Source organism: Anticarsia gemmatalis, chromosome 1, assembly GCF_050436995.1.
Source record: "Anticarsia gemmatalis isolate Benzon Research Colony breed Stoneville strain chromosome 1, ilAntGemm2 primary, whole genome shotgun sequence".
Classification (NCBI taxonomy): domain Eukaryota; kingdom Metazoa; phylum Arthropoda; class Insecta; order Lepidoptera; family Erebidae; genus Anticarsia; species Anticarsia gemmatalis.
In genome coordinates, this window is record NC_134745.1 from 11,388,766 (window position 1) to 11,409,782 (window position 21,017).

The window sequence follows — 21,017 nt, forward strand, 5'->3', positions numbered from 1 at the left end:
CCGCCTAGTAACCATTAGACTATTAGAAGTATTGGATGCGGTAGCGTCTCTAATAGGCACATTTATCAACATTCGATATAATGCACGTGTACAAAATAAACATACACCTATATAATATCTTCTACAGTAGCAGGCAGTAGCAAATGTGATCTTGACTTTGTTACTGCAACTGTAGGTATAGGTAGGTACTATTCCTACAACAATGACAAACCCTGATAAAGATGACAATTTATGTGATTAGAAATTAATTGTTCAAATAAGAAGTACTTATTTATTTTTTATTTACTCTTGTTTGACAGGAGTTTCGCAGAAAATGACCTATAGCAATTTTTTATTCACAATATGAAAAGTAAAATTTATTGGAAAAATATCAGTTTTTAATACAAACTATCTCTATAGTCGCGTGATAGTCGATAGTAGTAGGACATCACTACTCTAAATTACTTTTAGGTACCGATATATTTCAATTAATTGTAACGTTAAGTTACACCCTGTACATACGTATAAAAAATATAATAACAATATTCATATTGCATAACTTTTTCACAAATGGTGCAAAACAGGAGCCTTTTCAAAATCAACTACTATTCTCTATTTCAGCTTTACATACCGTTTTCAGGCTATAAAAAATGCTAAATAAACAGGCTAAGCTCCAGATAACATCTGGATAAAATTAAATCCCGTTAACTACCAACATAATGCATTTACAAGATAACTCTTGCACCCGATTTCGTTTTTAATATAGGTATAACACATTTTCGAAGTTAAGTAAATGAATGTAAAATACACAATACTACTGGTTAGACCATATTATTCTTTGGTCAATCAACAAGAGATCTAGTTTCTTTTTTAGCCTATGACTGTCCAACTACTGGACAAGGATCTTCTCCCGAACGAGGGAGGGTTTAGACTTTGAGTCAACCACTCTGCCCGGCTCAAGTACGGGTTCGGGAATTTGTTGCATGCCCTCAAGAAATATGTTTAATGACTTAAGGGTATGCAAGGTTTTATTAAATTTTTTGCTTTCACCGTTAAGACAATTGATAACTATTTCAAATACACACATAATCTAGAAAGAGATTAGTGTGTTGCATTGGGTACGAACCGTTGACCACTTTGGTGAGTGGTGGCAATTTTTATCATTGTTTAACAACAACTAACAAGAAGAAATATCAAAGAAACAATATACTTTTTTATAGAAAACATCGTCAAACGCGGTGTAGAAACGGCGTATTTTCAGGCGTAAAATTATGCCTATTCAATAGAGTTAGACAAAAACCAAAGAATACCACTTGCTAGGATCCCTACAAACTTCTTTTGCTACATTCACATACATACATCTTGTCAAACGGGGCAGCCGGTAACGAGTACTTTTTTAGCTACATCACTCAAACGATCTGTTATTTTTTTCTAAATACAAAAATTGGAAACATAAGATCATTCCGCTTATCCCGAGAATCGAATCCCAGCCCATCCGCAGTGTACGATAAAAACATTTTGTGAGTAATCAAATTATTAATTGGAAGGGGGCGCGTTTTTTGCCGTATACCGCTAGCAAGCATCAAGCTTCTTTTTATTATATACTAATAAGCAATTAGAAAAGCTCACGAGCACAATGCCCGAACAGAGAATCCAACTCGTGATAGACAGTCGCATACCGTTCAGATTTTGTAGTTTGTTTAGTGATAATGCCTATTCTATGTAATAATTACACAAACACAGGAATTAAATACTGAGATTGTTTATGTTATCTCATTAAGCCGCAAAGTTATGTATAGAGAGTATTTATATAAGATAAAAGATGTAAACGCAATATAACGTAATTTTATTCATTGCGTGAATCTCGTGGACTGTGATCTGTTCGAAATGAGTGCGAAAGAGTTTGATGTGCAGAAAAAATATAAATTGGTGGCTCCTGAAGGAGGATGGGGGTATATGATAGCAATCGCTGTTGTTATCAATCTTGTAAGTATAGTGAACCCCTACGCCATGCAATATTGAAAAAATAGTATTTCTAAGAAATGAGTAACTGATATCTGCAAATATGATGTTCGAAAACTATCACTTGTCTATATAGATTTTCGCCAATTAATATAGGTTTAGGAAATTCAAATTTAATTTAAACTAAGCTTGGAAGCGAATGAAATCATAATACAAACCAAAGGAAATTTAAAAAAATGTGTAGCTGTTTATTTGGTAGTGTGCCATTTATAGTCAGGGTCTTCAGAATCAGGTGCCTTTTTAGTCTCAAAAGAAAATGTGTGAATAACTGATGCCACCTAAATCAGCTGATACGTTGAAAACAGGCCAATGATGATGAGTGTGTCTCCGGGATTCGATTCTCGAGCTAGTGTGTGACAATGTCTACCTTGTATACTACGATAATGGTCTATACGCTTTCCAGTTTTTGAAAAGCCTCTCGGAAATTGTAAAAGCAATGTATGGACATCATTCTTACATATAATAAAACAGTAAAAATAAGTAATAAAGTTTGTTAATGCATGTATTCTTTATTATTTCGTCATTTGGTTTATCTCAATTAGCTTTTTACTAACGTTAGAGTTAATAAGTTGGTATCTCTGCTCTGCAGGTTACAAAAAACACTGCATAGCATAAACGATTATATAAATTCAACCAGACAAACAAACAAACTCTGCAATTTTATAATGTTAGTATAGAGACGCGATAAATAAATTAACGTATATGTACGTATATCATAACAATTAGCCAGAGATTTTAGTCTATAATGCATTTTTTCTTCTAATTTTCAGTCAGTAACAACAATGTTTGCTGGTAGTTTTGGACTGTTGTACAAAGATTTTATGGAAGAGGTCGGTTTTACATCCAGGCATGTCACGATTATGTCCGGACTGAGTGCCGTGAGCAATGCAATAGCTGGTAAGTTTGACAATGATTATGGACGAGTTATTACAAAAGACTTCTCCCGCACTTTAGCCTGATAACTTAGTAAGAACATTAGCATGCATGTAAATGCTTGTAGCAATAAATATTTATTATATGTTAATTATCAAAATAAAGTTACTGTATCAAGTAGACCACCGTCAGCTGCCTATACCTCACTGATGAGGCTCAAAAGTCTTCACCTCACTGATGAGTAAATAAATGATTTCCAAAGGGTACAAACGGAACCCTATTACTAAGCCTTCGCTGTTTGTCCGTCTGTCACTTGAAGTTGAAATTTTCACAAATTATGTATTTCCGTCGCCGCCATAGAATACAAAAAAATTAAAAAATACATATAAAGGGAGTCCCCATGCAATAAACGCGTCTAATTCGTATTTTTTGATACGGAACCCGGAACTAGCACTTGGCCGGTTTTTTCTTGTTTTTCGAGGCGATAGTGCAAGTTAAGTTATTATAACAGTCCCAGTAGCAAATCAGTGGCAGTGAGCAGTCTGGACTCTTACCTGTAAAACAACGTCAATATAATCATCTCTAGTCTACCTTTTTCGGAAAACCAGTGCCAAAATAGCATTATTTACCTAATTCTTTATCTCAAAACGTGAGGTTTTCTACTGACAGTTCACTGCACTGATTTGAAGAGATTATAATTATTTTCACAGACACGCTCCACATTTAAAGTAACTGATAATAATAATTCCTCGTAAGCCTTAAACAATCAGTCTGACGATTATGTCAACACTTAGTAGAAGAGTTCTGGCTTTACCTGCATTTTGTCTGAGATCATGATAACCAAAATAAATAAAACAATTGCGATTTGTGCGTAATATATTTTTTTCGAGTGAAAAACACATATTTTTAAATCATTGTGTTTTAAAATACTCCAAAATATGAGAGCGACTGCAAAGACAACTTACAGATCATTTATTTTTCTTGAAATATTCTCACTCAACTGTTGTTGTCTCTATTAACGTGGTAAAGCTATTTTTACACTTAGACTTCTCTACCTGCATGTAATGGAAGGAAACAGGCATGGAATAACTGAAAGAATTATATTTTTTTGTCAATAGATAGAATTATTGTCTAAATCCTAATCGAATAGGGAACATAATATTTCGGGTCTAGTTGGGTTATGTACGAGTATGTATTTGTAAAAGTCCTCTCGATGGAAAAATGATTGTCAGTAACCAATAGGTGCCTTTACACATACGTTTACACACACTTTCGCGCGTGAAACAACAACGGAAAGAGCGCGCGGTGCACTCATCTATCAAGCTCGCGAAGAATTTTCTTCGCAGTGCTTAGGTGTAAAGGCACCTAATTAAAGGAAAAATATAAATGATTGTTTCTTCCTTCCAGGTTTCGTGACCAGCCCTCTGTTATCCCTCATGAGTGTACGAATGTTGATGTTTGTGGCTGCGATAATAATGAACGCAGGCGTGATCGGCAGTATATTCGTGAATTCCATGTTTCCTTTCTTTTTGTGCGTTGGAATATTACCGGTGAGTGTGTTACCTATCTAAATCACTTTTTGAAGAATTTTTTTTTAGACCTTTCTGTAGAAGTTGGAAGTCGCAGAAGGCGAGTAAACTGCTGGTTTCTATGAGTTATTATGAAATACCCTCCATAGCTAAAAACACTAAAGCAAGTCTGCAGGCATGATGGTTCTGCACCAATTTCGGCAGACTTGCCCGTGTACATGTCCTTCAAGTGAATTCCCTTAAGCGAAGCGACTGTTAACATTTCGAACATCTTGTTTTTCGGGAAAACTGGATACCATATGAAGCTGCCGTTTACTGTCGTTTTCGAAATCATGACTGTAGCGGCATGAAGTGTCGACATGTCCTGCTTACACGCTGTCTAGTCTGGTTTCAAACATTTACCTTTATCAGGTCACTTAGTAAAACCCTAAAGGCTGAGTTATTTTTCGATAAAAAAAATCTCTCAGTCGAGAAATAGTCATATTTATTTTACAACATAATTATTTTTGAGTTAAAAAAACGAGCTGTTAACCATGTGTATCGGAGAATAAACTGAATTATCTGAGTTTATCATAGCTGAAAGTATATAAAATATTTTCACGAAATACCTATACCAAAAAATAATTTAATTTTCTTTGATATTCGTGTGGATATATGTATTTCAGTTGGATTTTAGTCATAAAATGTTATCCCAAAATTTGGTTATTGTGGCCTACGAACTTTAATTAAATTGAACCTATATTTTAGGAACTGGAATATTTTTTCCATTAAAAATGTGTTTTTCTTTCAGGGTATCGGCTTAGGTATACAATACAATTTATGCTGCACTATACTGAACGAATATTTTGTAGAAAAGAGACTGGTGGTTATTGGTTTAACTCAATCTATTATTGGTGAGTACAAATAACAGCAGTATATTTTTATTATATTAAAGAAACTTAAAAAAAATAAACCAGTTAGGGCAACCCATTTCCAGTGCTGGGCAAGCAAAAAAGGTTGACCGAATGAGAAAAAGATTAAGTCTAGAGTCTACCACACTGTTGTAACATTTATTTATTTGAATGAATTGTTATGTAAAAGTTCTGAAGGAACGAATTTTAGTATTCGATTCATTAAGAAAGGTGGAAAATACTGCAGTATATCAAACACTAACCATACGAAGTACTCGCATAATAACAGAAATCGTAACATTTAGTACTTGAATTCACGTTGAAACAGACAACAATAGAACATCTCTCTCAGTATTACAATAGGAATCGATCGTTGGTCGCTTTTTACTACCGATAGTGCTCCGGTCGTTATGTCGTCAATTCAATGCAGAATGTATCATCTATGGACTTCTTTTTAAAACCTAATTGCAATTCAAATCATGTATTTTTTTGCCCTTGAGTACTGTAACTAGCCTCTATAAGTATTTTTTACTCTAGTAGTATTTTGGACATTTATTTTTTCTCCATGAAAGTCTTAGGGCACATTTAACACGGAGAATTTATGTTTAAGTGTCAAATAGCCTTTTTGCAAATGTATGACAAGAACTGTGAACATTCCATCTGAAAAATTATCTATGGATATGAATATAAATATTAAATAAATAAATGTTAATGGACAACTCACACACGGTCATTTGATTCCAAACTAAGCAGAGCTTGTACTATGGTAACCAAATAACTGATAAACATACTTATATACTTCTAAATACATACTTATATAGATACATTAACATCCAGGCTCAGAACAAATACTCGTGCTCATCACACAAAGATTTGTCCCGGGTGGGATTCGAACCCACCACACGCGGCGCCACGGTTGTTGCGGCGAGGTGACCGCTTAAACCACTGCGCCAAACGTGCAGTTATGAATGGATTCTTATAGGTGGTAAAAACGTAGTAAAGTGTCGTGTATGCCTCAAGATATCCTATTTCAGGGCTTTTATTAACGCAACAATACCTTACGTTAAAAAAGAGGTCTAAAAAAATTGACTAGCCTCGAAAAATTCACTTTAAAAGTGATTTATTGTCAAAAAGCCGAACAAACTAACGACTAGGTGTAGTTTTTTTGCCTTTTGTGCTCCAATTCTCTGTCCGGCCTTCTAGTTATTCTAAAATTGTATTCAGTGATTCTATAGGATAGGATTTTTAAATTCACAAATACGCGGTGTGTTTGCGATAGGGATAACAAAGCATTTTGTTTGGCGTTGTCACTGCTACCCCGCGGCCTACCAAATTGTTTGACATGTCATTCATCAGAGCCGGTCATTGTTTGGGCTTTATCTACATCGTTAAAAAGCTGGCGAGTATATTTGTTGTGTCATTGCCTTAAAACCTTTGGTGAAGTGCTTAAAATAGCACTGATGTTTGTTTGTGTGAAGACTCTTGTATATTGAAGTTTTTGTAAATCTATGAACGATCAAATTTCAAACTTAGTGGTTTTGTTGTTAAAGAGGAATATATTATTAGCTAGTGCACAATAACGGCTGTTAATATTTTTATAGAACAATATTACTATGTAAAACCAATTCACAATACTTATTGGTCTCTGGCTGGATTTAGCTTTTTTACTTCTGAATACAATCTGAATGAGGAGCTCGTGGCTTAGTTAACAACAGCCGCGCGGATCGATCTCTGAGGTTAAGCCATGCTTGCCGAGGTTGATTTGTGGATGGGTGACCATCTTATACATATCGAGTTCCTCCGTGTTTCGGAAGGCACGTTAAATTGTGGGTCCCGGCTGTCATTTTCGAAGATCTTTGACAGTCGTTAACAGTAGTCAGAAGCTTGAAAGTCTGACAACCAGTCTTACCGAAGGGTATCGTGTTATCCCGGGTAACCGGGTTGCGGAGGTCAGATAGGCAGTCGCTCCATGTAAAACACTGATATTCAGCTGCATCCGGTGAGACTGGAAGCCGACTCCAACATAGTTTGGAAGAAAGGCTAAGCTGATATACTTCTGAATACAATCTGGACAAGATCCAAAAGACTAACCAAGGGAAAGACACCTCAATTTATTGCATTGTGTGACCTTTTACATGTAACTTACCAACGTAGCATTTTGCTGTTGGAAAGTTGAAGTTCTTCCTTTTTTTTCTCATAAAATAAGGCCGGTTACTCATTGTAGGCGTCACCAAAGATAAGCATCTTTCGACCTTGCAGCAAGCCCACATTGTAAGAAACTATGCTTTGGTATGCTGCAACGCACTAAGGCCTCATTTACGGAGACACGGGGCGTCGCGCGTCGCGTGTGGCGTGGCGTCTCGCGGCGCGTCGGACGTTTTTATTGTTTACGTAGCGGCGGCGCGTGAAGCGGCACGTATCATCGCACGCGTAAACACAAACTTATAGCAATATACGATGTTGTTTATAGAGACGCGAGGCGGGAAGAGTGGCGCGGCCCGCCGCTGCGCCCGCGTCGTATTCTCAAGCGTGTAGCGAAGCACGCGGCGGGCATCGCTGCGGCGCACGCGGGGTTCTCAGTTTACCGACTTAGTTTTAGGTTAGCGAGAGATGGGAGCGCACGTGTCGCAACTTACAGCCGCCAGCAGAATCCGCAGAATCGCCGCAGAGTGCGCCGCCGTGATAAACGCCGCGTGAGACGTGACGATGCCATCCGCGGGCTCGGCCGTATAACACGCTCCATTTCAAGCAAACGCGTGTAAAATCGCTTCACCGTAAACGCACTCATCCAACGCCCTACATTTGAATTTAGTGCGGACCGCGCAGCCTATCGCGACGCGCGACGCGCCGCGTCTCCGTAAATGAGGCCTAAGGGATATTGAGGAATCCTTAAACATGCCTAGGTATAGTTTCCGCTGGCATATAAAAATGCTGAATTAGCCTTTTTCCTTGCCGCCGTCAGGCATCGGGAAGGAATAGGCTTATTATCAAACGTTATTAATTTGATGTCTTACTATCAAATTATAAGTTACTTTTGCGTATAACTTTACAAAACATCTTGAAATATAAAGTAGCCGGCTAAATGGAACGTCGCCGTCGTTCCTTCTGTCGTAAGGTAGTTTGTTTCCGCCGTGACAGGTGGAGGCAATCTATCAACGAGTAAGTGCATTACACACTTTCGATCTTATTACGGAGCGCGTGATTCCTTTAGATTTTCCTTCAGCATTCATTTCCGCAATTATTCCTCTTAGTTTCGATGAGTAAATCTGATTGGATATGGATGTTACGTTGTTTATGTTGTGTTGTGATTTAATTTAATTTTTTGGCAAATTGTTGACTTATACTTACTTTACTGTCATGTCTATAGATCTGGACAAATGTCCAAACCACACCAAAGTTCACAATAAAGGGTTTTGAATTTGAGGATAAAAATACATTTCATGTTATTTTTTACACAATTTACCTATTTCAACTCAAAACTAATTCAGATTTGTTTTTGGTTACGTAATTATAAGAGGTATTATGATCATGGGGGCTATCACGTATCTCAGTTGTCAAATATTTGAAAGTCACTACTCTGTATATTGTTTTCTCCCTTAGAATACTGTGGTTAGCTCGTTACGTTAAAGCAGCAATGTACTGAATAATGTCCATCAATTTGACGTACACTAGCTGTCAACTGAGATACGTGATAAGCCCGCTTATTTCACATTTTATCCTTAAGATTTTGTACAAGGTTACGAAGACAAGAAGCGTCTATATCTAGCTATGGACGTGAAAAATCGCGTGGTACTTCCAAAGATTGATACACCCCGAAGTTTCGCCCGAAAAATAAAACCGCCAGCGTATTTATTATATCCATAGATTACAAAACGCGCCCGAGAGGAAACAAAAGACGGGAAATAATTCATCGCACGGTGTAACGTACACAAACCATTTCTTTAACGCCAACGACTGCTAAATTTTCATCGAGTATTTTCCTCGCGCGTTGGACTGAGAACAATGATCTGAACATAATAAAATTACAATATTTCCGCCTTGTTACAATGTTATTTATTGCGAATGTTCGTTGAATTTCTACTTACATTCCGTGTTCCGTGCGAGGATTATTTTCGCGTAAATGCACCGGAATGTGTCGACACGGTTTACATTGTCATTTTCCGTTGAAACGGGGATACAGTTTTATTATTTTTATACTCTATTGTGCTGTATTGGATACAAGCGGAGTTGCAGGAATTATAACATAGAAATAAAGTAAATGCATGTACTGTGAAATATAACGAATAAACTTTGAGATTTAAGACCATTTAACAAACATTTTGGGGTTCTTTAACTATAAGGAGCTCAAGTTTTGTTTATTATTATGTTTTACTAAAATTTACATGCAATTTCTTTTGTCTCATTTCCTACTATCTTAATAAACATAAGAAAGAAAAGGACAAATATACTTCACCCAGAACCTACCTTAACCTACATTTATATTCTCTTCGAGCCTTGCGGTTCAAACTATCGAAATAGAACCCCTTACTTGGACCATTACTTTTAAGTGTTACCTCACACGTAGCCGTAATTTGGAACTGGCAAATGTTAATGGGAGCGATTCAATATGATTTATCCAGTGGCCGTAAACGTCCACTATTGAACTGTGGTCCCATAAATTGCTACATTGAAAAGATTTTACTGCATGCATTTAGAAAAATCATGTTCGTGCTTGATCAGTTTATTTTTTCTTCTTCTTATCGTATGGTTAGTGGTCAACCTTGTGTCAAAGTTTTTCAAGCCGCCCGAAAGGCCTTTGACCTGGCTTAACGACTGTTATCTTAATTGACAACAACCGGGACCGACTATTTACGTGCCCTCCGAAGCACGGAAACGCCCAGTTAAAATACCACTATGCGGTCACCCATCTATGGGATGACAGCGCCAAGGTTTGCTTAACCCACAGATCGCTTACCGACCGGTGAGCGCAACTGGCTATGGGCGCCTCACATTTTTTGGGCAATATATAGTTAAATGAATTAAAATTTGGTGCCAAAAAAATATATTGTAAGAGACGGAAATATTTTGATTTGTTATGACAGCATTGTCAGGCTTTGTGATTTAGAAAAACGAGCATGTAGCCAAAGTAAAATATTGGAAAATAGAGACAAAATGAGCATACATCCGTTGAATTGCTTCCTGGATTATGATTGTGAACAGAAATTATAAACTTTAACCATTACAATTAAATAAACCCAGCATATCTCTGAAGTTTTCTTATTAGATCATAATTACTATTATCCGCCTGCATTAGCAGTTTGTGGTTTGCATAATTTCAACAAAGTTTTGTATACTAAATTGTGAGATAGGCGAAAGCGAGAGAATCGAATCAACGTTCATGTCAGATTATACTCAGCACATTGCTAATGAAAGTACACATGAAATGCGTTGTTTCATTAAACTCGTGTCCAACGCCAGATGAGGCTGAAGGCTGTCTAGTGCTAGATCTGTTATGTTTCTAATTATTGTGCGAGAGAGATAGAGCTATACGGATTTTGTAGGATAAAAATAGCGCTTTGTGAAATGTTTTTGTGGATGTAGTTTGTTTTTTTTTATAGCTAGGCCTCACCTCTGAATGAAATCACTGGATTCGAAGAAATTAAAACGTTTTGCATAATCGTTGTTGAGTTTTGACTTTTACACTAAACTGTTTTCATGGCTATCCATATCAATCGGGCAAATAATGGATGCGTAATAACAGCCTGTTTCTCAGGAGAATAGACAAAGGCCAAAAACGTAATCTATGAGTTCGTCAGAGCTATAGTAGATTACGGGATGTATAGTAGGAATTAACGCAAACACGAATTTAACTTGAAATGCCTAACGTTTCGTTCTTTTTTATTTTTCAGGCCTTATTACTATGTTGGTGCCAATGTGTTTAAAATGGTCCCTGCAAGAATACGGATATCGAGGCACACTGCTTATTGTATCAGGAATTACTTTGAATAATTTCTTCGGAGTCGCTTTAATTCAACCTGTGGAAAATCATATGAAGAAAGTTGAAATTGTTGATAATGGTGAGTTTGTATTGTAAATTACTCTTCCTAATTTGCTTCACGCCACTTTAAAATAATTAGGATAGACGATGAAAATGATTGAATCGTTCAATGTAGAGGGAATTATTTTTCTTGGGGATAATATCGTTTGAAATTCTTATTGTTATCGTCTTCTTACTTATTATCTATAAAATTTAGACGTTTATTTATATTTAGACTCTTAGGCCTTCTTTCCTTTTACGTTCACGTTGGCCGCGCATGTCCGTAGTAGTGTTCTATCAAACATTTTTGTATTCTTAAGCATGACTGACGAACAAAACCAACGTCAGCTTAGGAGGAAATCAAGCCTTAATTGATACACGTGTAATATGATATGTTGTATTTCTTCTGCTCATAATGTAACGTTAATATTATAATGATAAATATGAGGCATCATAATTATAGTGTGTTTTAATAGTTTCTTGAAAATTTCATAAAATATTGTTTTTTTCTTTAGAAATGAACACTCTCCTTGTGACTGAAAAGGAACCGATCGAAAAAACTCCAACAACACCAGTTGTAAAATTAACTGAGTTGACTGATATTGAAGAGAATTTGAACGAAAAGCCGCAGGAACTCGATGAGGAAACCGAAAAATCCGGTGGATTAAAGTAAGTACAAGCACGGGTTAACCTACTTTGATGTTACTTTTGTAAACAACTCGAAAAGGAAAACAACATTGTGCATGCTTAAGATTGTATCTTAGTAAGTTAGTTTTGTATAGAACCGTTTTTCAAATCAGGGAATTTCTATTTCTTCCTGTGGGTAAAAGTATAGTGTTACTTTTTACCATTATTCTATTCTCTTTTATCGTATAGTAGTCAACCTAGTGTCAAACTTGTTCAAAGCCGCCTGAAGGGCCTTTGACATGGCTTAACGATTGTCTTCTTATTGTTGCTTAACTGATAGATCGTTAACCGACCGGTAAAATGGCTATTGCCCGGTTTCTGAGTACATTGAGTGGTAGTTTATCTATTCAATAGCGTATGAACTCATATAAAAAAAACGCTATATACTTCAGAAACCGGGGGTATGAGCAATTTATTTTTTGTGTACCTCCGCCAGCCATGCGGACACGGTACATTTTACATACAAAGCTCTTCTTAGTTGCTAGGCGTTTTAATCCTAAACTTCTGTCATAAGCGTTTCTGCTGCTCTGATTATGCGCTGCTGTTCTGATGCTTCATTTCTTTTTTCAGAAAATACTTCGACTCATTATTGGACAAGTCGTTGCGGAGATCATTTTTATTGTCATGCGTCTGCATGGGCCCCGCTCTATGCGTGTTTGCTGATATGATATACACTTACATGTTGCCTCAAGCATTGTATGCAGCTCAATGGGATCAAGTAAGTGATTTTGATTAAATTTTTAAGGATAGGAAGGCACAGAAAGATATGGCGAGATGAGTTGGGCTCGGAGATTGAGATTGGGATGGCTTGGAAATACTAAAGATTGGCATCAAATAGCTTTAGATAGACTTAGATGGAAAGAGAGATGATACACAGACAATATGGGATGATAATAATAATAAGACAATATTTTAAATAATTCAGACGATAAACCAATACTTTGCTTTATCGCGATTTACTATCTACACTTTATACCGCCTACGCACCTAGTATTGGCATTATAGAGATGTTGACATTAATCTATAGCGACTTTCTGTAACGCGATTCACTAAAGTCGGTACTATCAGTATCGAGAATTTGCCATTTAAAATGTACTTCAAAATTAGTTCCGATGAAGCCCGCTAGACGCGTTGATCAGATTTTCATACAAATTACTTGATAGCTAATCGGTTGTCGATGGTCGATAGTGGTATGCTAAAGATGCTGCAACACTAAAAACACACTTTCTTGATAGTAACTCCATTGTCATTGTTTGAGTAAACTCGTGCAAATAAAGGTTATTCATCAATATGGTGCTGTATGCTGTAGCAGAATTTCGTAGATTCAAATCGCTTTCGTATCGAGTATTCAAGGTTTTTTTTTGGGACAACTTTTTATATACTTAAAGTACTATTTAAAGTACGTCAGAGGCGCTGTTAAAGTTTCTATATAAAGTTTCTCAAAAGTAACCAGATACCTGGCTCAATAATGGTACGAAAACCATCCTACATCTATTTTTCGTCACTACATTTATGTAGCGACTAGCTGACCCGCGCAACTTCGCTTGCGTCACTTAAGAGAATAAGTCAAAAATTTTCCCCGTTTTTGTAACATTTTTCGTTGCTACTCCGCTTCTAATGACTGTAGCGTGATGTTATATAGCCTATAGCCTTCCTCGATAAATGGGCTATCTAACACTGAAAGAATTTTTAAAATCGGACCAGTAGTTCCTGAGATTAGCGCGTTCAAACAAACAAACAAACAAACTCTTCAGCTTTATAATATTAGTATAGATAAAATAATATTTTATAGTATGCTGAAGTATAACATTTTATTGCATGCACTTTGCACATCCTTTGACGACGCTGTAACACTCAAATTCTCAAGATCGTCGTTTTTATAAGAAATCGTTCAAACTATATTTTGTCACACAATTTTGCACGAAAGGCAAAGCCATCGAAAATCAATAAAGTTTAGTTTTATGATCATTATTTTTATCATTTGCTTTGCATCAACAGGACTAACATGACTCATAATGGATACGCATTTGACCTTTTTTGTATGACGTTTTAGCTTATTTTGTACGTAATCGAAAGTTGAATTTGTGTTGTCAATTATCTTGAAATTATTACAAAAGCGCCACATTATTATTTTGAAGAAGGCAATTCAAATAGCACACCATTTTTTTCTAAACCCAAAATCTTTAAAAAAAATTCTAGCAATATTCCCAAAAAATATACCTGACGTCCAACTTTAGTGCCTACTTAGCATCTTTTCAAGTCACGTTCCCACAGCTCAAGACCTCTCCGATAATTTTATTTAAATCCAACATTATCTATTCATTGTTTTATCTTAAATCTGGAATGTTAGTTGAGATATAAAATCGATAGCAATAAAATTATTACGTAACAGTGTTTTTTAAAACCAAACCCGAGAACTGGTATGAACTAGTAATGTAATTGGTTACAAAACATCAATCAATATTTTAGTAGTTGAAACCTTATCTTTGCTTCCGAGTATCGTAATGTTTGTGAATGCGATGATAATGATTCCTAGTTGCAGTTCTCTGCGAGATCAATTCGTGAAACATACAATATACTAATTTAATACGATATATTTTATTACAGAGTTCTACTGATTAAGGTTTGAGAAGGGTACCGGTGGTTTTCTCTCTATAAGATCGAATTCAAATGCAGTCTCGTTAGGTTCGAGCGCATGTCAAATCGTATTTTTAATATACAAAATAGCGCATGGTCGCATGCTCATTAAAATCACCTGGACTAACGTAATTTATTGTTTTAGTAACAAAAACCTTAATACAATATAATACCTTATACGAGCCTTTCCAAAGATTTTAAGTCCAAAATACCAAATGTAAATTATCGCGTAAATGTGTTTTCAATCAGTCTTCCGTGTTCATTATGAAATGCTTTTATCGATACGTTTTTTTTCCAGGATAGCGTTGCCTTAGCTATCTCACTCATGGGTTTCGGAGACTTGGCCATGCGTGTAATATTCATATTCTTCAGTGCCTGGCTGCTAAAGTTGGGAAGCCAGGAGGCCTATTTACTAGGTGTCTTTATGGCTCTCATTTCCAGGCTGGGTAAGTTGTTTTTTAAATAATTGCCTTTGTGTCGCGGGACTTTTACAAACATACAAACAACGGACACAAAAAACTAACAAACCCAAAACAATTATTTGTGGATTGCACAAATAACTGTTCCGTGCGGGAATCGGACCCACACGACCTCCCAGCGCAATGGTAGCATCGTGGTAACCTTAACCACTGAGCCATGCGTTATTATATTGTGAAATCAATCGTTTCTGTTGACTTTAACATAATACAACCTCATCTAATGCACACAGGTACTTAATATTGTTCATAAACTTTAAAATCGTGGTATTTTGTCATGACTATGAAATCGTGAACTGAAGCTTGTTGGAAATAATAAAAATATACTCGTATTATTATTCAAAAACACAAATACTTAAAAATCTGTTTTCGAAATTCGATTTTAATGCATCAAAATACATTACTAAAACTTGTCCGTGCTATAAAATTCTATTCAGATAACGAATAGAATTTGCTATTAACTTTTGTCTTATTCCCACAGAACGAGAGTAAATAAAAATTTGGGATTTATTTAAATCAGGGATGTAATATACATTGAAATAAGCTTTGTAGTAATAAAAGTCTTGAAATCAGTTTAACGACCATCAAAGTCTGATCTTTATCTCTGGTAGATTAGTTTGCTCTCACAATTAGTGCATAGCAATTTCCATTTGATTTCCCAACCCGCACTTGGCCAACGTGGCCGACTCAAGGTCTTATCCCACCTTAAATTTGGGAAAAGACTCTTGCCCAGTACCTCGATCCTCTACCACTATCGACTACCGACAACCGGCTAGCTATCGAAATTTTGACATTTAGAATGTACTGCCATAATGTTTCCTAGGAAACCCGTCATAGGCGCTGTTCAGATTTTGATACAAAATTTCTCGATGACAGTTCGGTTGTCGGTAGTCGATAGTAGTAGAGAATCGAGGCACAGCAGTAGAACAGTAATGGGTTAAAAAACTTCCATTTGGTTTATCTCAAGGCTAAATTTAGAACCTAAAATGTTATAGTTTAGTTTATAAAAAGTTAATGAACCAGACACTATTACATTTGCATTCTGATAGATAACTAACAGATTTAAACTGATTAATCGATAAGATAACGACTTAAACGTCTGACATTTTAAAGTTAAAAGTTACTACTTTTGGTATTAATAACAATATTTTTAAGTAACTTATTCGATAAATAACTCTTAAGTTTTGTCTGGGTTTTTTGTCCATTAACTGCTTTACATAATAAATATATGGACATAGTAAGCAGGGAATAGTTAATTAGGTTCTTGTCACTTTCAGTCATATAAGAAAGCATATTATGTCAGTAAAAACACGATCATAGATTAATCTATTCGAGCTTACTTAAGTAAAGCGATATTTTCATAACTTTAAAACTTTCGCATGCTTATTGATTAATAGAATAAAGGCATTGACGCGAGCACGCATTTTACCTTAGAATAGCTGAAGTTTCGGGGCAGGTTAAACTGGACAGGCCAGTGTTACCTCCGCCGAAACGAAAGACGATGCGCGTAGAGTTATAAACATTCAGGCTGGCAATGAAAAAAATAAAAGAAATTGCAATCAAGATAATTTAAAAAACTCAAAAAACAAAAGTTGTTTTATGAGGTTAGCTCTCTAGTGATTCGAGGTTTTTGGTGTTTTTAATTTAACCCTGTATTATCAGGCAGCATATTACGTCTAAAACAATAAATAAATAAAACGACAGAATAATTCCTCAAATAAAAAAATCTTCTGTTCACGTAAAAATCGACTGCATGTGACGCATATAATTTTTTCACATAAAGGTCGAAATGTTACCTAAATTCTAAAGTAACAATTCAATTTCCAGGTGCACTCTGGTTCAAAAGCGTGACAGCAAACATGTTCTACATAGCATTAGCTGGCGCGGCACATTGTTGTATCTGCTTACTGATCCCGGTGGTGATCGCTGATGCAGTACCGCCTCACAAGTTCACTGCAGCTATGGGCATCTTTATGTTGCTGTCTGGAATCGTTAATATGATTCTTGGACCAGCTATTGGTAAGTTTCTGATCAAATTTTCCACTCACTATAAAAATGTTCCTTAAGTAATAGCTCTACAATGAATGAACGAATGAAAACTCTTTATTGTACATAAAATTAAGAAGAACAACATAAAATAAAAGTACAATTGACGGCCTTATCGCACAGAGGCAATATATACAATACGTGAAAACACGCCTTGCTACCATAGGTGTAGACAAAAACTAAAGAACGCCACTTACACACTTCTCTTGTTTCAATAAAGTACAATTTAGATAGAATGGTTTTATCGGTTATTATTGTTAAAAACAGTAACTTTGCATGTCAAAGAAAAAGGAAACATAACTCAACAATCGAGTCAAAAGGACTACTTGGTATGTGTAAGAGATAATACAGATTAAGGGTGAATAGTAAGGACGAAAAACATACAATGACAAAGACATAAATATATGTATTTTAGTTTCAGTAAAAACTTGTTAGAAGTTTATCCACCCAAAGGTACTATTTTATTTGACTCCAAAAAACGATTTAAAGAACCCGTTCACTGTCAAAGATTCCATTAAAATATTTTTAAAACTACTGGTTATGTATATTAAAAATCAATGAAAATATCCGTTAACCATAATCTTGATCAAAAAGTAAAAATAGATTTTTTTTTCGCAAACGGCCGTTATTTTTTCAAAAATAAATTTTGGTTTCTAATTTTATGCTAATAATACGTTTATTAATAAAACTAATGCTATCCTGTTTCGTATCAGTTAGATAAAAATATGTTTTTTTAAAGGTCAATGCTAACAGTGGTTAATTCGATACTCCTTATCTGTCTCACTCAGAACATTATCAACATCGCGATCGAAATGATAACAAAGATCATTTTAGTTAAGCATAACTAGTTATAACACATTTTTGTCTGGATTTATTAGAAGATTAGATACTTATGGATACAAGTTATATTTGTTAGATTCTACGCTGTTTTTATTTTGACACTTGAAATTATTCTACTTACTTATTGTCCGATAACGAATTATAAAGTGGTTTTGGTAGTTGATTACTATTTGTTTGATCTTTTTAAATCTCATTGAATTTATTAATATTCAAATTAGAAAATCACATTCCCTTGTAGTTCATTAAGCCGGATTTTATAGGAGTTACTGAGGACGAATTTTTCTTTTCTCTGACAATTATTTCCAAAAGTAATGTTAAGCTTTTGAAAAACCATATACAGATTTTCCTAATTATGTATAAAATTATTTAACATTTTTCACTGATCTCTAGACATTATTAATGTATTTGAAAATATTTAAAGGTTAGGTAGCATTTAAGGAACCCAAAATGCAAAAATCCACGTGTACCAATCCCAAAATAAACTCTACCTAAAATATCTGAATATTTTGATGGTAACGATAAGGTTCTAAATGTCAGTATTATGTGTCTATCGCCAAGTAATTTAACACGGGTTTATCTTGATCATTATTTTACGACAGCTAGTAAAAATAGCCAAAAATCATTGTGGAAAATTACGGAGGATAAAAAGACCTAAACATACCAAACAACCAGTAATACATATGCAAGTCTGAATAATTGTTTTATTTCGACGCGACTATGCATTTAAGTGACCCTACGAAATTCGCCCTACGAATCAAATGAAGGGAATCTGAGGTTTAGCACATAAGATTGTTGTGTCAAATTCAATGCGCTAGTATAAAATAAACCACATGTTGTATCACTCACCAACAATACATTTTATAGATTTATACGCATTTAAAAAACTGTTTTATTTTTCACAATTTGATTGCTGTTAGGTTGATCACTAGACATAGAAACACTAAATTTGGAGCTAAAAAAGTATCTTGTTTTTAATCTTAATTTTTTATTTCCTTCTAGGTGCAGTCCGAGACCTGACCAACAGTTACGGTGCAGCGTTTTACCTGATTGCATCATGCTTCGCCATGATCGCACTCTTCTGGATAATAGAACTGATTTACAAGAAGAACAAGCACAAGAGAGTACAAAGACGAGAATATTTGAAACAAAAGCAATTGAATAAACGATAGACAATTAAATATATTTTTTTACTTAAGTATTACATAAAAACTGTATTTTATTTATTAACTGTTATAATGTACGGGAACATTATAACTGCCTTTTATCATTATCAAAGTCTATGATATGGAAAAGTTGCAAAAATTACCATACACCGGGCGTCTTACTGAAATTCAAAGTAATATTAAAAATATTTGAAATACTCATTATCACTGCCCAAATCGCGAATCTAACTTTAGAGCTCGTGGTGAAATACACTATAAAAAATCCTTTTATCCTATACACACTACTGAATACATGTATATAGGCCGTTGAAAATAAGAAAATTTTGTTAAATCTACACTTTCACTACGATAAATAGCATTTAACTACGGCATTTAACTGGTTATCGTACTAAACAGTAGTACTATTAGCACTTCTTGTCTGAATACTGCGTGTCAATAGGGCTAAGGACCCTTTCATTTATACATTGTATGTACCTAAACACAATTTCATGCCTTTTTTCCATCGGGATAAGCAGAGACGAAAGAGCGCCACTTGGTACGATCTTTACAAACTTCCCTTTCCTCCACATCCATATATCTTGTCATACAGGACCGCAGGTTATAAGTACTAAGCACCTGACCTTTGCAACACGTCGATTTTCTCTGTATATGTTTTTCTAGGGCGTGCGTTCCTTATCCTTTCGAATCCTTCTTTACCGTAAAATGATCTGAACGAATTTGGTGTTCATCTTTTTGTGATTGCATGTAATATTATTATCAATCATTAATTCAATACGAGCAAATAGTGAAGTGTTAAGGAGTTTTAGCACAAAAGTAAAACTTGTTTCATAAAATTCTATTGTGTGACTAAAGTTCAGCATGACAAGTTAAAATATATGATTTACCTACATTATTATTAAGTTGATCACGTTTTACCGGCATGGATCGCGAGAAATTTCTATAGATACGTATTATAATAACTGGTTTAATATAAATGTTTACTCAGAGACGAATTTCCACGCAAATCAGAAATATCAAAGTGCTGGAAATTTCGTTTAAAACGGCGTTTTCAAAAATGGATTTTACGCTCTGACTGGGCACTTAAATATCCTAGTTTCTTAAAATATTACTTTTATGAAGTTGCTTTACGTGCTCTCTGAGGCACGGAGGACTGCAACCTCAACTCCGGGCAATTTCTGAGATTCTTCTTAACCAAAACTTACAAGAGTCTTTTTGGCCCGTCCCGGTATTTGAACCAAAAATGAAATCAAACTGCTAATCGAGGATTTCCGTTCAGACAATGATCACATTTTACAGCGTTACTACGGGAATAAAAAAATTATATTATAATATTAAGTAGTTCGGATTTAAGAAATTTTATTTGAGGTTACTAAAGTTACAGGGTGGAAAACTGTTCGTTGAATCGTTCTTTTATATACCTAACTACGCGTATAAAAACTCGCGGGAAAATATGTGCCTTTTAATTTATTGTTAATTTATGCAAAGTAATTAATTCTTGGGCGTATTTTTAAACGTTTTATTAATCTTTAATATTCATTTCATGTTTTGTTCATGTTTTATTGTTTTATATTATTATAGGTGTCGTAAAAAGCCGGTTAGGTTGAATTAAATCACTCAATTAATGAGTTACAAAGTCTTATGAAAATAGCCCAAATATAATGAACCTATAATAGGTACAAACTAGTGTATGATAAAGACATAAAACAATTAAGTTTATTGTTTATCTTTATATATATAATTCTTCTGTAAGTTTGTATGTCACTGAACTTCTCTTAAACGACTGGACCGATTTTGATGAAATTTTTTGTGTGTTCAAGGGGAATGTGAGAATGGTTTAGATTCACATTAAAAAATATATA

The 21,017-nt window shown here is 35.1% G+C and overlaps 1 protein-coding gene across 1 annotated transcript; it reads left to right on the forward strand.

Moving 5' to 3' along the window:
• The first annotated feature begins 1,825 nt into the window (after positions 1 to 1,825).
• Positions 1,826 to 19,206, forward strand: LOC142978175 (monocarboxylate transporter 6-like). Its single transcript, XM_076122541.1, has 10 exons — positions 1,826 to 1,965; positions 2,772 to 2,898; positions 4,282 to 4,424; positions 5,194 to 5,296; positions 11,182 to 11,349; positions 11,825 to 11,978; positions 12,567 to 12,714; positions 14,932 to 15,079; positions 16,937 to 17,128; positions 18,995 to 19,206. Exons 1-10 carry the CDS (start codon positions 1,867 to 1,869, stop codon positions 19,162 to 19,164), a joined length of 1,452 nt encoding a protein of 483 aa, XP_075978656.1. The 5' UTR covers positions 1,826 to 1,866; the 3' UTR covers positions 19,165 to 19,206.
• Positions 19,207 to 21,017: the final 1,811 nt, after the last annotated feature.